Source organism: Mesoplodon densirostris, chromosome 1 (assembly GCF_025265405.1).
Source record: "Mesoplodon densirostris isolate mMesDen1 chromosome 1, mMesDen1 primary haplotype, whole genome shotgun sequence".
Lineage (NCBI taxonomy): Eukaryota > Metazoa > Chordata > Mammalia > Artiodactyla > Ziphiidae > Mesoplodon > Mesoplodon densirostris.
Genome location: NC_082661.1, coordinates 5,211,455 through 5,226,954, shown reverse-complemented (window position 1 = coordinate 5,226,954; position 15,500 = coordinate 5,211,455). Strand labels below are relative to the sequence as shown.

Here is a 15,500-nt window from a genome sequence, read left to right as displayed (position 1 = left end):
GCATGTGCTTCATTTTCTCCAGTTCACAGAGTTCTCAGGTTTGTCAGTAAATGGCCCAAAGTTGACAAGAGTCACAGCATTTTTGCCTCCATTCTCAACACTCTGTGCCCAGTAGTGGCTTCAGAATCTGTCCCAACATCATGAGACATCTTTCCAGAAAACCAAATGGTTTAAGTCGTACCATGAAGTAATTACACCCATTTAATTCCACCACAACAACTTCCTTAGCCTAAAACATGCCTCACTTGGACATGTGTAAATAAAAACACAAAAATGAAGACAAAGGTCCACAGAAAAAGAAAACACATTCGGCCTAAGTATAAACAGCTGCTCGAGTTTTTTGGTGAAGAATCCTTGGCCATTTGTTCATTGTGTTGTCATCTGCTTGTACCCTCACAGACAGGTGGTAGGCCACCTCAAAGGTAAAAGTCAAGGCAGAAAAATGAAAACTTGTGAAAAAAATGTCTCTGCCATATTAATGTGTTCTGGTGAATTGCAAAATGATCAATTTCCTTTTCGTTGGGACATCTCAATTTTTCTATTGACCTATCTCAGCCTCCCGTGGGAGGCCACGTGGATGCCACATAACGTCATCCTTCCCAGCTCTGCTGCTTCCCCATCATCCCCATTTCTGCCTGGCTCCTTGTCATTTGGTTCACGGGTCCAGTCCCCCTGGCCTGGCCTTGGCTTGCTCTCTTGGCCTCCATGGTGGGTTGCAGTGACTTGTGGGTTCTTCCTCTGTCTCATCCCCAGTGTCCATCTGCTTCCCTCACCCCCTATCCCAGGGCTCTCCTGGACCACAGCATTTGTCTCTCGATTTGCTGTATCTTTTCTGACTCCTTTCTGTTCTCGGTTCAACTCTCATCCTCCAGTGGCTGCTCTCCTGAAGCACAAGGCATGCCCTCTATTCCTTGTCGGTGATGTTGGTGAATATGTGTAGCTGCACATGCACAGAACAGCAGGGCACAGCCTTCCCCACCTCCATCCAGGGAGCTCCTAGGATGGAGCTGACTGGCTGCTGTTTAATCTGCCACCAGTTCAATTATCTAACCTTATTAGTCACGTGAACAAGGCTTAAATTGGCTCTACCTTCATAGCAGATGTGCAAACCTAATGGAGTTAGGGGAAGATTAAGGTTTTTCATTTTTACAGCACTTTAGTGTTTTGAACATGTGGCATAGCCTTGCTTTTTTAGAGCTTGCTGTATCTTTCAGAGTGGGGCTGTTCAGATGCTTCTCCCACTGCTTCCCTCCAGTGCATTAGTCCCAGTGGTACATTCTCTTCTCACTTTCCTTGGCATGCGTCCGATTTTCAAGTCATCCCTGCAGGTGTGTTCACTGTCAGCCACTGTCCCCCGTTCCCACCCTACCCTACCCCAATCCCAGAGATCCCAGAGGAGCGTGATTAGCCTGAAACTGAGGACCTTGGGAAATCTTGGGGGGGGGGGGTTGTTTTTTTGTTTTTCCCAAAGGAGAGACCTTATGTGTGAAGATTTCAGGATCTTCCCAGCTAGCACGGAGAGGTTTGGGGTCATTCTTGTCTTAGGGCCTCTTATATCATCCAGTGGACCAGCTGAGCCATGGAACCACAAGATGAGCCTTAACTAACGCTTCCCCCATCTCACTGAGATCCCTGCCCCCAAATGAGTACCGTTCTGAGTCTTAGCCTCTCTGGATTTTGCTTCAAAAGAAAAGTATACCTTTAAATTCTCTCCTATCACCTTTTTAAAGAAATGCATTTGTTATGTCTTTGGAAAATATAGAACTAACAGCTGAGAATTGCAGCAAATGACTATTTGGGCTCTTAGACCATTCATGAAAATGGGATGGAAAAGGCTCCACAGCAAAGTAATATTTTCAGTCATGGAGCTATTTTCTTTCATCTTTGTGAGGGTCAGCAAAATGCTCCACAACTTCCAGAAATTCCTATTTAGTTGTAAAAATATTAGAATGTGAGTAATCTTTGTGTCTGCAATGTTTCCGAGTTCCTGTCTGAATAATCTCTTCCTACTACCCAGGCTGGTAACCTTAAGCAAATAATTGAATAACCCAAGTGGATGCTGGCAGCTTCTGCCACTTGGTGGCAAAGCCAATATATATTTTGAACGGTAATATGAATGTGAATAAGTTTGGTGGTGACTTTGTCTTGTTTATTCTTTTTGTTTTTTAAACATCTTTATTGGAGTATAATTGCTTTACAATTGTGTGTTAGTTTCTGCTTTATAACAAAGTGAATCAGCTATACGTATACATATATCCCCATATCTTATCTCGTTTATTCTTCAGTTCATTAGGGTTTTGTTGATTGGTTTGTTTTTGCTTTCATTTAAAAAATAATGCTTGATTCTGTCATTCTGGATGATTAGAGGGGAGATATGGCCCAAGAATTAGGCTTTTATTTCACTGAACCCCAGACCCAAAAGTGGTCCAAGAATAATACCCTGGACTCAGAGTTCTGATGACATTGAACCCTATTAGAAAAGCTCTCCAGCAAAGAGATGCCTAGACTCCCATAATCTCCTTTAACTGACAGGACTTACTGTGCAGACTTGTTCCTGGAGTCCACTGTCAATGAATACAGCCCTAAAGTCAATCCTCGGTCTGGGTTGTATATCAGTGGGGCACAGCTACACCTGTCCGAGGTGTTGCCAGGTGTAGCAGCCAGTTCCCCCACCAGGCTGCTGCAGGTCTGGGGCTTGAGACCTCTAGGCTCATGAGCATTTCACAAAAGCTTCAAGGTCACTGAGCTGCCCGCTTGTTAGACGTAGAAGGATGTGGGGATTTTAGAACGTGGGATATGGAGTGCCAGAGATTAATTAAGTGTGTAATTAAGTTTACAGAGTGGTTAAGCAAGAGGAATGCAATATACATCAAAATATTAGTGTGTCTGAGCACAAGGATTAAAGCCTGAGTGATAGATTTGGGGAAATCAGTTACTTTTCGGGTGTCAGCATGTGAGCCCGGAGTCCCAAAGGTGTCAGAGAACCAGGCTGCTCTCTGCCAGGCCAGTGCCCTCTTCTTGGCCATGTGATCCACACAGGCACAGTTCATTGACTTTCTCCCCCGCAGCCCCTCCAGTGATGCTAAAGAGAAGGGCATGGTTCTGCAGTGCTGTTGGATTGGACAATTCCACCGGGGGTTGCAGAACCAAAGAGAATCTGATCTCCCGAGCTCTCTAATACTAGGGGGTGGTCTAAATCCATGGTCCTACCTCCAGAACCTTGTGAGAAGCTTTTCTTAAAAAACAGAAAGTAGGACAAAGTGCACCCATACAGGCAGACCCAGGAGATATTGTAGGTTTGGTTCCAGACCACCGCGATAAAGGGAAATCTCAGTAAAGTGAATCACATGAAGTTTTTGGTTTCCCAGTGCATATAAAAGTTGTTTATGCTATACTGTAGTCTCTTAAGTGTGCAATTGTATTATGTCTAAAAAAACAATACCTTAATTAAAAATACTTTATTGCTAAAAAGTAAAAGAATACTTTATTGCTGAAAAATGCTAACCATCATCTGAGCCTTCAGCGAGCTGTAAAGGCTGCTGGAGGGTGTGAAATATTGCAAGAATTACCAAAATATGACGTAGAGACACAAAGTGAGTAAATGCTGTTTGAAAAAGGGCACCAGTGGACTTGCTCAGTACACAAACCTTCAATTTCTAAAAGACTCAGTAATGCAAAGCACAATAAAAAGAAGCATGCCTGCACCCAGGATGATTTGCGAATAATTTAGGGTTATTTAGGTTATTATTTAGGGTTATTAATAAAGGGTTTCTAAAGAAACCCTTTCGCTAATACACTAAGCTGACCGCGGTCCTAGAGCTCAGCTTTCTCCCAGCTCTTGGTAACCTCTAAGCACTTTACCCATGTGGTGAGTTATTTGTGCAAACCTTTCCATCCTGGTCCTCCCTTGCTCTGACATAACCCCAGATCTCTTCTGTAAATGTGTCCCTGGGTGCCTGGAGAATACAAGCCTGGTTTTTATACAGTTATAAATGCATTATAGCAACAATGGTAAATCTAAGCCCCAACAGAAATGATGCATTCCAAACCAAGGAGAACTGGCTTTTGGATTATCCACTGCTGAGACCCTTCACCCCATGATCTCCTAAATTGGAGCCTATAATCCATGCTTCACAGTGGCACTGAGTGGTGAAAGCAATGGTTCTTTCTAAGTTAATTGAATTAACGATGATGTTAATACCTTACCCCTGAGAGCATGGCTCCCCCCACCAACCCAGACATCTTCCACTGTGTTCAACTTAATAGCAACTTTCTGAAAAGCCCTATCTACGTGGCCTCTTATGTTTCATATTCTCAGAGGGTTGCTGGTATCAGATGCTTAGAGATGCTCTGCTCAATATTTTAAGTTGGACACCCTGTGGATCTTTTCGAAGCAATATTAGTGTTTCAGAAAAGAGAGGAAAAGATAATGATTTTGCTTATCGCATGAGTGAGCCTCAGCTACCTTTTGAGCAACACAGTAAACCCTTGCTAACTTTATCCTAACCATAGAGAATCCTTTTGCAAATTACCAGACAGCATGCATTTACAAGTCAGATAATAAGCATAATTTTTATAAAACCGGCTCTCCTCTCTCAGCAGAGTTACTTTCTCCAATTTATTTGGACAGGATCATTTAATCCTGATTATGATAACAGTTCACAGCGCAGGAGCAAACTGATTCTAGTATATTCTGTAAAAATTAACGAAGACCCTAGAATTCGAGGCTGGCTGCAGATCTGTGGAATTGAATCCTTGCTGATAAACAGAGTAGAGTTGCCAGGTGTTTGTGCAAATTACAGAGTTTAGACTAGAGGTTAGTAAAATTAGAATCAGCTGTGTTCTTCTGATTTACTTATCATTCATCCACTCTTTTTAGAAAACATTAAATTCATCAGTCAAAATTTGATAAACAGGGCTTCCCTGGTGGCGCAGTGGTTGAGAGTCCACCTGCCGATGCAGGGGACATGGGTTCATGCCCCGGTCCGGGAAGATCCCACATGCCGCGGAGCGGCTGGGCCCGTGAGCCATGGCCGCTGAGCCTGCGCGTCCGGAGCCTGTGCTCCACAGCGGGAGAGGCCACAGCAGTGAGAGGCCCGCGTACCGCAAAAAAAAAAAAAAAAATTTTGATAAAGCAGCATATACTTAAGGAGCTGGAGCTTCCTTTACTGCCCTTGTGGGTGACAGTGAGGTTTGTGTGGAAGCAGAGAAAACATGCCATTTCCAGAAAGTAGTTTCCAAATGCAAATACCTTTTGATTAACTAGAGATGAGCGATTTGAAACGCCAGTGTGCGCTTGCCAATGTTAGGATAAGGTTTTTCTTCATTCTCTAAGCCCTCTTTGTTGTATGCTCCTTAAACATGTGTGGAATTAAATCATGTGTCTTAATTAAATTTACTCTTATTTTGTCTTTCGTTTATTTCTTCTGAAGAATCAGCACTCACCACTTAATATTTGGCATTCCCATCATGGAAGATGGGGCTGCCAACTTCTGGTCTAGTGGCAAGCCATCTCTCTTGTGCCAGTTTCCAAGAAGAACCGCCTTCTGCAGAATTTTTTTCTGTAAGGAACAGAGTAATAGCGGGTTAGTATCCAAAGGTTGTTATTATATAGTAGAATTCCTTATGATGAGACCTCAGGTGAACAAAAAGAAAGCAACTCATGCTTTCTTCTTCAATAGAACTATGCTTTTTTCTCCGTTCCTAAAATCCCTGAACTTCTTAAGCCCAACAGAATCAAAGAGGGTGTTTATTTGGGAGAGGAGGCAACGGAGCAGAGAATTGCAGGGATTCACTGAAGTCCTGGTTTTTGTGATGTTGCTGAGTCCTTGATGTCAAGCAAGAATCAATACTTCTCTCTAGTCCTGTTTTAAGCCTTTGCTTCATCTGTAGCATGATGAAATTTTGGCTTCAGGCAGCGTGCCCCAATCAAGGTCTGAGGCCCCTCCTTGGGTCTCACCAGCCCCCTTGCCTTCTGCTTCCCAGGGTCCAGAGCCAGCTGACACTGCAGCAGCCTTGCCCTGGGTCCCCAGTGCAGTAGACGGTGCCTGATGGACCTGTTACAAGCACTTTGATGAATGTGTTCACCACTTGGCTTGTATGGCCAAGAGCAGGTTGTGTCTTAGCAACCTACTGGCCCACTCCTTTGGGGCCCTATTCAGTCCTCCCCAGCTTCAGTTTAACACCAACTCTATCCAGTAATTTTATGTGCACATAGCACATTGATCCCATTAGAGCATCCCTGTCAGGTGCTGTCCTAGGGGTTGGGAATACAGCAGTGACCAAGAGAGAAGAAAATTCTTTCTCTCACGCAGCTTAAATTCTTATGGGATCCGAGTAATAGTTGCCTGGGGAAGCAATATCTGAGCATGTGTTTCACAGGGATCCCACTAGAGGTGATCATACAAAGTGAAATAAGTCAGAAAGAGAAAGACAAAGAGCATCTAATATCACTTATATGTGGAATCTAAAATGTGACACAAATGAACCTATCTGCGAAACAGAAACAGAATCAAGGACACAGAGAACAGACTTGAGAGGGGTGGGGGAGGGAAGGATGGGGAGGGTGGGATTAGCAGACGCAAACTATTTTATAGAGAATGGATAAACAACAAGGTCCTACTGTAGAGCACAGGGAACTATATTCAATATCCTGGGATAAACCATCATAGAAAAGAATATGAAAGAGAATGTATATATATGTATGACTGAGTCACTTCGCTGTACAGCAGAAATTAGCACAACATTGTAAATCAACTATGCATCCATAAAATGTTTTAAAAAAAGGGATCCCAGAGACCCTTGCATACATGCCATGGTCTGCTTGCTTTGTGAACCCTGAATTCAGCTGTTGTCTCCTTCAGTCCCCCTTTGCGCATCTTCTTTCCGCTCAGTGTGGGTGCCTCCATCTCTAGGGAACTAAAGCTCTGGAAGCCCCTTCTTCCTACCAGGCCCACATCCATGAGTAACTGCAGGACCCCCTTGCAACAGGGCACTCACCTGGCCAGAGTCCCAGTACTGAGGTGGCTCTGAATTCTACCAGGGATGGGGGACTGGGTAGCGAGGATGGGGATGCATGTCCATCACTATCGCGGTAGTTATTTCCAGCCTGATCGGCCATGGGGTCCATGACCTCTGTGAAAACATTTAGAGAGGCACTCTTCTCCAGAATTTAGAGTTTTCCTGAAAGCATGAGACAGAGAGACCATCAGCTGTGAGGATCCTTTCCCACCATGATATTCTGGAAATCTCGTCAGAAGCTTTGGGGAATTCAAGGGAAGGTCTGGGATGGACCTTTCTGAGGCGTCTGCTGGTCTGTCTTCAAGGCATTGCCCCTCTTGTTTTTTATTCTGTTTCTCGCCCAGAGTGAGATATTTCACTAGGATCCATCAAGGAATGGCAGGGAAGTGGCCCTTTGCCTGTTTTCAGATTGCAGAGAACTCTGCGGGCAAGTGACACAGCATCTGTTCTTTGCCAAGAACCAAGGAGCTATTTTAACCGTTACTTGTTCATAAAGATGAAGTTCGGGATGTTTTTTCATGTTGCTCCTTGATTTTTCTGCCCTATGGTTTCCTTGTCTGTCTTTCTCTGGCTCTTTCTCCTATGATCAGAATATGCATCAAGGCTTCATTAACCAGGGAAGGAAATGAAAGATTCCCCCTGTGACAGGAGCTCATCAGAAACCCCCAGGAGTTCGGGAAGGACAACTCTTAAATGAAATCAGGCTTCAAAGGTGTAGGGCAACTCTCCGACGATGATCTGTCGGCGATTTATGTATTATTGACGCTCAAGTCATGAAATGAAATCTCCACTGCGCTGATGATTTATGCTTTCTCTGTTTAATTATAGTTTGAAAATGAGATCATCACCAAGCTGGACCATGAAGTGGAAGGAGGTAGAGGTGATGAGCAGTACAAAGTGTTATTTGATAAAATGTAAGTGTCGGTTAACAGTGGGATTTATGTCAGACTAGAGACAGAGAGACTGTGATTAGACGACCGTGAACTTTGTGGCCCAGAAATAATTAAAAAGTGTTAATAATGGAAAATATTTTAAATTGCACCTCAGTCAGGTTTCTTTTGCTGAGTGTGATTAACAAGGTGTGTGTAATTATTTTTCAGTCTCTTAGAGCACTGCAGGAAGCACAAATACCTTGCCAAAACGGGAGAAACTTTTGTAAAGCTCGTCGTGCACCTGATGGAAAGGCTTTTGGATTACAGAACCATCATGCATGATGAGAACAAAGAAAATCGCATGAGCTGCACTGTCAACGTGCTGGTGAGTGAAAAGTTAAATATCCGGCCTTCCCAGGAAGCCGGAGACTGAGCCAGAAGTTCAAAGCCTTGTGAAAGCTGGCCACAGAGCTTTGCAGAGCAGGACACAGCATGCTCTGCCTGTCTCCTTGGCTGTGGGAGGGAAGGAGGAAGGAAGGACTGTTTGCCTATCTGCTTTAAGCACGTCAGCAAAATCGTCTTCCTTCTGGGTGCTTTCACACTGTTCTTCCCCTGGTTCAGAATAACGAGCCATCTTATTTTGTAAGCAGGGGAGCACCCTCACTGATTACAGATCCTAAGCGTTTCATTACTAGGAGACTGTAAACATGTCCTGTAGTGGGTCGAATGGTGGCCTCCGCAAGATGGGCCCACATCCTAATCCTCAGAACCTGAGAACGTGACCTTGTTTGGAGAAAAACGCTCCTAGCAGATGCGATTAAGTCAGAGATCTTGAGATGAGACCGTCCTGGATTACCCAGGTGGGCCCTAAATCCAATGACAAGTATTTTTATAAGAGACAGAAAAGGAGAAGACAGAGACCCAGAGCAGAAGACCACGTGAAGAGAGGGGCAGACATGGGAGTGACGTGGCCACAAGCCAAGGAACACCTGGAGCCACTGGAAGCTGAAAGGGGCAGGAAGGAAGCTCTCCTAGTCCCTTCAGAGGGTATGTGGCCCTGCTGACGCCTGGATTTCAGACTCAGGCCTCCAAACCTGAAAGAGAATGCAGAGCTATTGTTTTAAGTCCCCAAGACTGTGGTAATTTGTTACGGCAGCCATAAGGAACTCGTGCGTGGCCACATGATGGCTTGGGTGAACTTGACCACCGCCATCCACTGGTGTCTTGCACAGCTGCTGTCACTGTGACATGGTCAGGTTCTGTGGACATCGGTTTTTGACGTAGTTGTGGTACGTCAGGAATGCTTCAGGGCAGTGAACTTCTAGGAAGCTTTACGACAAGCTCAGCTGCAGGGCGTGGCTGGTTGGCCTCGTGGCTCTCAGGAACCACATGACCACCACATCTGGCTCCAGAGCTCTCTGCATCTCTCTGCATCTTCCTCCTCTGCTGCTTCCTAGAAGCTAGACCAGCAGACTCCTGGCCCTGGTAGTGTTTTCCTCAGTTTCCCCCGCCTGTCCCAACGCAGGAATGCAGGGAAACACAGTGCCTGGCTTCTTCTCTCTGCTTCTCTGGGTGGTCCTCATCACCACCTGGTTGTTGGATAGCAGGTGGTTGCCCTGCCCTGACTTCCCCCATTTGTACGGACTTGTAGGCGCTTTGAGCTTATGGGAGTGGACTTTTGTGCCAGGAGGAGCAGGACACATCATTCATTCTTGAAAATCACCAGAGATGTTTGGATTAAAAAGATAAACAAAAAGGAATATTTTCCCCTTCCATCTATTTTATTGTCAACACCGAATCTGAGCTTTGCCACGACGAGCCGGCTGCTGAAACCTCGCGCAGTCTCAGCCCTACATTCAGGGGCCGGGCAACCCGTTTTGGCCAATGATAAACATTTCCAGAACAAGGTTCTTTTTTTCTTTCCTTGAAAATCTAAACACGGGGCACTTCTGGTTTCTGGTCCAGTATGTAAAAGGAGTTTGGAAGTCGTTACTCCTATCCTCACCACAAGAAAAAAGCTGGCAACCTGAAAATCAACAACGCTTCTTCGATCCACAGAGAAAACGCCTGCTCCCAACATTGTGATACGGAGAATCACAGCCTCCCGGAGCAGAAACTAGCACTGGAGCCGGTACTGGACTCCTTTTACCCAGTACATCATGGCCACTTTCAACGTAAATAACAAGGTGTCTTAAAGGGAAAAAAAGACGCAGTTTGAAGAGACAGGACATCAGAGCTGGACTTGGACATGGCTTTAGAGGCTTTAGAATTTTCAGACTGGGCACTTAAAATTACCATGATAAATATGCTAAGGGCACGAATAAGAACAGTAGACATTATGGAAGAACAGGTAATATAAGCTGAAAGATGGGAATTCTAAGAAAGTATCAAAGAGAAAATGCTAGACACTTGCAGAATGAAGAAAGCCTTTGGACTTATCAATAGACTGGACATGGCTGAGGAAAGAATCAGTGAGCTTGAAACATCTAGATATGTTTGCATGTGCATCGTTAAGGGTCGGGGGCCACTGTAGGAGTTACTGGCATCCATCCCTGAGCTCTGGCCCACTGCCTATGTTTGCCTCTCCATCCACCTGTGACCTGCCTGTGCTAGGGCGGCAGCGAGCTCTGTCCCAGGTAAGGGCCTCGATCGTTTGCTCAGGAACGAGCCTGGCTCTTGCTCTGTTGTCTTCCTGCCTTCTTGCCTCTGTCCGCAGGAATTTATTTTGATGATGCCAGTGTGGTTAACACGAAATGGAAATCAGTGTCTTTCTGCAGGAGAGAAACAGAAACCTTTTCAAAAACATTCTCTACCATGGACATACTTTTCTCGTGCTCCCTCTGAGCTTTAAGGGGATCCAAAAGGCCCATTTGTGTCCAGAGGAAGAATGATTATTATGTTGATTAGGTTTCCAGCTTTGATGATTGACTACTGTTTGTTTCAAGCAGGGTCTTTCATGCTCACCAGGATGCAAAACCTAGTGGAGAAATGGTGACAAGCTCTGAACGGGGCCTTTTATCAGACTCAGACTCAGAATCAGAATCAGAATCAGGGTCAGAAAAATAAGGTCCTGTGAGGCCACCTGAGATCATAGCTCCTGACGTTATGGTGTATTCCTCTCTCATCCTGAGATTATCGGACATCATTCACTTCCTTCAGCTTGAAACATCCTGAATCATTCTATGAAGAGTCGAGTGTTCTATTCTTAACTGTTTCCTGGGGAGGATAAGATGGATCCCAGACTATCACAATTCTTTCATTTAAAAAATAGAGATCTATGGATTACAGAGAACAAAAATGGATTTTTACAGATAGATGTTCTGTCTCTTAATAGTCACTGCCAAGAAAATTTAATCATATAAATATATTTCTAACCTCCGGGTCCATTTTTACCTTTTCTCCTGGTACTTTTCTTGTGAAACAAATAGAGTTTCATAGAAGTGAATATGTCTATCCATCTCTAGATGAGTATGGATATATAAACATACATCTAGAAACATATAAAATGTACTCAACTGATCACTAAGCAGAAATCCCCTTGAAATCCTAAGGTTAAAAAATAAAGAACGTAAGATTTATTCATCAATAAATAAATGTAAGCTCGTTGCAAAATTTCCTTTTAAACCAGTGCTATTTTTTTTTTTTAATAGAGTTACTGGAATGTTCTAACTTGTGTGAGCTTGTTAATGTCCTACTCTTCCTATCACTTAAAAAACAAATTAAAATTAAAAAATGAGAGACAGGGGGTGTGATTCCGCCCAGCGGCCTAGTCCTTTAGAAGTACCTCTGCAAGCAAGTCTGCATGTGTACTGGATCATGGTTCCCGCTACGCAAAATGCATACTTGTAATTAAGTGGAATTTCATCATCACCTCATAATCGTGCAGTCTTTAATTACTGGTTCATGATTTGTTGTGTGTCACCTGGCTCTTCTATGCAATTATCAACATATTCATACCCAAGAATGGTAGAATCATTGTTTTACAGACATAAGTTAGGTCCTTCATGGCCCCCTTACAGGCTAATTAAGGTGGTTCCAACTAGAATTCTAAAAATCTTAGGATGTGTCTTAGTTATGAAGGAGTACAAAATTGAAATACAGTGAAAATGCTTGTGCTCTGAAAGATCAACGCATAGCACTGGACTGGAATTGGGGACCTAGTCCCAACAGGGTTGCTTAGACAGATGTCAGCCCTGGTGCAGAGAAGACCATGTGGGGTGGGAGGATGCCCGCAGAGCCCAGAAGTGGGGCACCGAGCAGTGTGAACTTTTACATAAAGAAAGAAAAAGTTTTATCAAGAAATTGGGATTTGAGATGAACGTCCTTCAGTTCTAGGGAGGTTTTGAAGTCCTAGGCAGGGAACAGAACGCAGAGCAGGCAGGAAATAGAAGACACTTCCGTATCTCGGAGAGAGGGAGGAAAAGTCGCATGATATCCCCGTTGTGAAATTGTAGAGGAGAATGATCAAAAGCTTAGGAAAGGATTAAAAATAGGAGTGCAGAAGAGGGTGGTGTGAAATCGTAGCGTGTAAATACTGGTGAGTTGGAAGTGAAGGGCTCATCCTCTGCCTTTGATGTAGGTTCCCTTTGTTACATCGCTCCGAGCCGTCAGCTGAAAATATCCTCATTACCCAGACACAGCACATGAACCAGAGGACACGCAAATCTCAGGTGCTGCAAAATGTGAAAATCTCGGTGCGTCTTTCTAAACGCGCCCCCGCTTACTCTCTGCATTTGTTTATGATTTCTTTTCGGAGAGATCAGTTGTGGAAGCAGTGTCTTTCTTTGGCTAATGAAATGAAACAGGCTGTTTCATCTTCTTGGGTAATTGCATTCCTTTATGATGGTGCTATTCACTAGTTATCTCAGGCCCCCATTCTAGAGTTCTAACATCGTGTGCAGGTGCTAAATTTCACATTGAAAGTGGCAGTGGTGTTTCCATACCTTAGGCCTTGTTACGTGACTGTTCTTCACCTTTCTGGTGCCTCGTGAACGATAAAAGATTTTAGAGTGTTTATAGAGATTTCACATTAAGAAATGTAATTGTAATAGAAATATTTATGCCCATCCTGAAACTAGTCTACAATATGTAGAATTAACCTATTGTTGATAATCTGCTAACTAACCTTCCTCTATCAATGCTATACACAAGGTGTTTTTTAAGCAGCAACCAGTTTTCTTACTGTGTTTTGGAAGGCCTGTCTAGAACAGCGCTTTCTGATAGAAATTTCTTGATAATGGAGATGCTCTGTATCTATACTATTCAAGACAGTAGCACTGGCTCCATATGGCTATTGAGCACTCAAAAGTGTGTGGCAAGTGCAACTGAGGACGTGAATTTTTAACTTCATTCAATTTTCATTAAATTGACTTTCTATTTGAATACATGTGGCTCGTGGCTACTGTATTGGACATCAGGTCTACAATGCCACGTTGCCTTCTTGTGGCTCTTGGTAAGTGAGGCTAGACCCAGCATGCTTTAAATCATGTTGATGATGCTTATTCCAAAAATTTTTTTTCGCTTCTAATGAGATTACAATGGTTAAGAATGGTGAAGATATCATATCTTTCGGTAATCTTTTGTTTTAACTGAAAACAGGTGACTTTCAAATGACAGAAGTAGATTTAAGCCATCACAGCATTTATTTTATTGTTTAATTTTTAAAAATTTTTTGCCAAGCATGTTTTTTTTTTTCCTTTTTGTTTGACTGAAATAGAGTTGATTTACAATGTTGTGTTAGTTTCAGGTATACAGCAAAGTGATTCAGGTCTATATATATCTGAATATATAGATTCTTTTCCATTATAGGTTATGACAAGATATTGAGTATAGTTCCCTGTGCTATACAGTAGGTTCTTGTTGGTTATCTATTTAGATGTGATATATATATATATATATATATATATATATATATATATATATATATACACAATGGAATATTACTCAGCCATAAAAAAAGAATGAAATAATGCCATTTGCAGCAACATGGGTGGACCTAGAAATTATCATACTAAGTGAAGTAAGTCAGATGGAGAAAGATATAGGATATCGTTTATATGTGAAATCTAAAAAATGATACAGATGAACTTATTTACAAAACAGAAATAGACTCACAGATTTAGAAAACAAACTTACGGTTACCAAAGGGGAAGGGGGTGCAGGGATAAAATAGGAGATTAATTGGGATTAACATATACACACTACACTGTTTAAAGTATAGGAAATTTATTTGTTAGAATCACACACCCCCAGCCAAAAAAAAAAAAAAAAAGAAGGACAGTGTAAGGTGTTTTTGCATTTTATGTGAATTTATGGTTCATATCCAAAGATCTGGGTCCATTTGGCTGTGTTTGACACAAGTTGAAGAACTGTGGATTTTTTATGTGTATGTGACACCTTTTATAGAACAGGTTTCTTAAAACAGTGTTGTGGTTTGATTTTTCAGAATTTCTACAAAGAGATTGAAAGAGAAGAAATGTATATAAGGTATGTGAACATCTGGATGGTCTGCACCCTCGACCTGTTTATGATAATTGCTGTTCGTCAAGTCCATGCTAAAAAGTGTTTTATAGCCACAGGGGTTGATCTTGTAGGAAATCGTGAAGGCTAGAGTTTGAATTTGGTGGAGCTCCCAGAAGTATCGTCAGGCCTGGTGCAGTTTGTCCGTGCCGACGCAGAGATTTGGGGTGGGGGGCATCCTTAGCCAGCTCAGAAGAAAATTATTATTTCACAGGGTTTTTGTTCCTCTTGACCGACCCTTATATGGCCCTTTAGAAAAAAGGCACTGCCACAAATTATATTGTTTCACAGTAAGCCATATGATCAAATGAGAAGTCCAGTCTTAACTTTATCAGAAATAAGGCAATAGGGCTTCCCTGGTGGCGCAGTGGTTGGGAGTCCGCCTGCCGATGCTGGGGACGCGGGTTCATGCCCCGGTCGGGGAAGATCCCACCTGCCGCGGAGCGGCTGGGCCCCGTGAGCCATGGCCGCTGAGCCTGCGCGTCTGGAGCCTGTGCTCCGCAACGGGGGAGGCCACAACAGTGAGAGGCCCGCGTACCGCAAAAAAAAAAAAAAAAGAAAAAAAAAAAGAAAGAAATAAGGCAATAGTATAAATTTTCAGTCTATTCTTACCTGGGTACCAAATTCTCAAGTTTCGTATTTTCTTCTGGATTTTTCTCCTTCACTTGCCTTTTTCTCTAGGATGGTGGGCTATGATTGGTACCCTTTTCTTCTTGGTCACTCTTAGGGGCCAGTGTCAAATTTTAGCAAGATTACCACTTATGAGACCAGAATAATTATATAATCCACGTGGCATTAGAGTTTAATGATGGATTAGTTACATTAAGCATTATTTTCTTTCTTTTTTTGTTAAGTCTCTAGTGTATTTATTTGTATAAAGAGTAAACAAAAACATGATTTTCTAACTTTTGATTTCTAAGACTTTTTAACTTTTACCTTTAAAAACAGTACCATGTGAATATAATAAACCATGAGGAAAACAATCAGTTTCTTTTATCCAAAATGTAGGCTGTGGTGGGAGGGAGGGAGATGCAAGAGGGAAGAGATATGGGGATATATGTATATGTATAGCTGATTCAGTTCGTCATA

General features: G+C 42.9%; 1 protein-coding gene across 2 annotated transcripts in view; it reads left to right on the top strand.

Moving 5' to 3' along the window:
• Positions 1-15,500, top strand: part of DOCK1 (dedicator of cytokinesis 1) — a 535,058-nt gene that overhangs the window by 447,543 nt on the left and 72,015 nt on the right. For both annotated transcript variants that reach the window (XM_060098409.1, XM_060098408.1), the window contains exons 34-36: positions 7,849-7,934; positions 8,121-8,277; positions 14,338-14,378. In XM_060098409.1, coding sequence (XP_059954392.1) covers positions 7,849-7,934; positions 8,121-8,277; positions 14,338-14,378 — 284 coding nt within the window. The remainder of the gene's footprint in view (positions 1-7,848; positions 7,935-8,120; positions 8,278-14,337; positions 14,379-15,500) is intronic.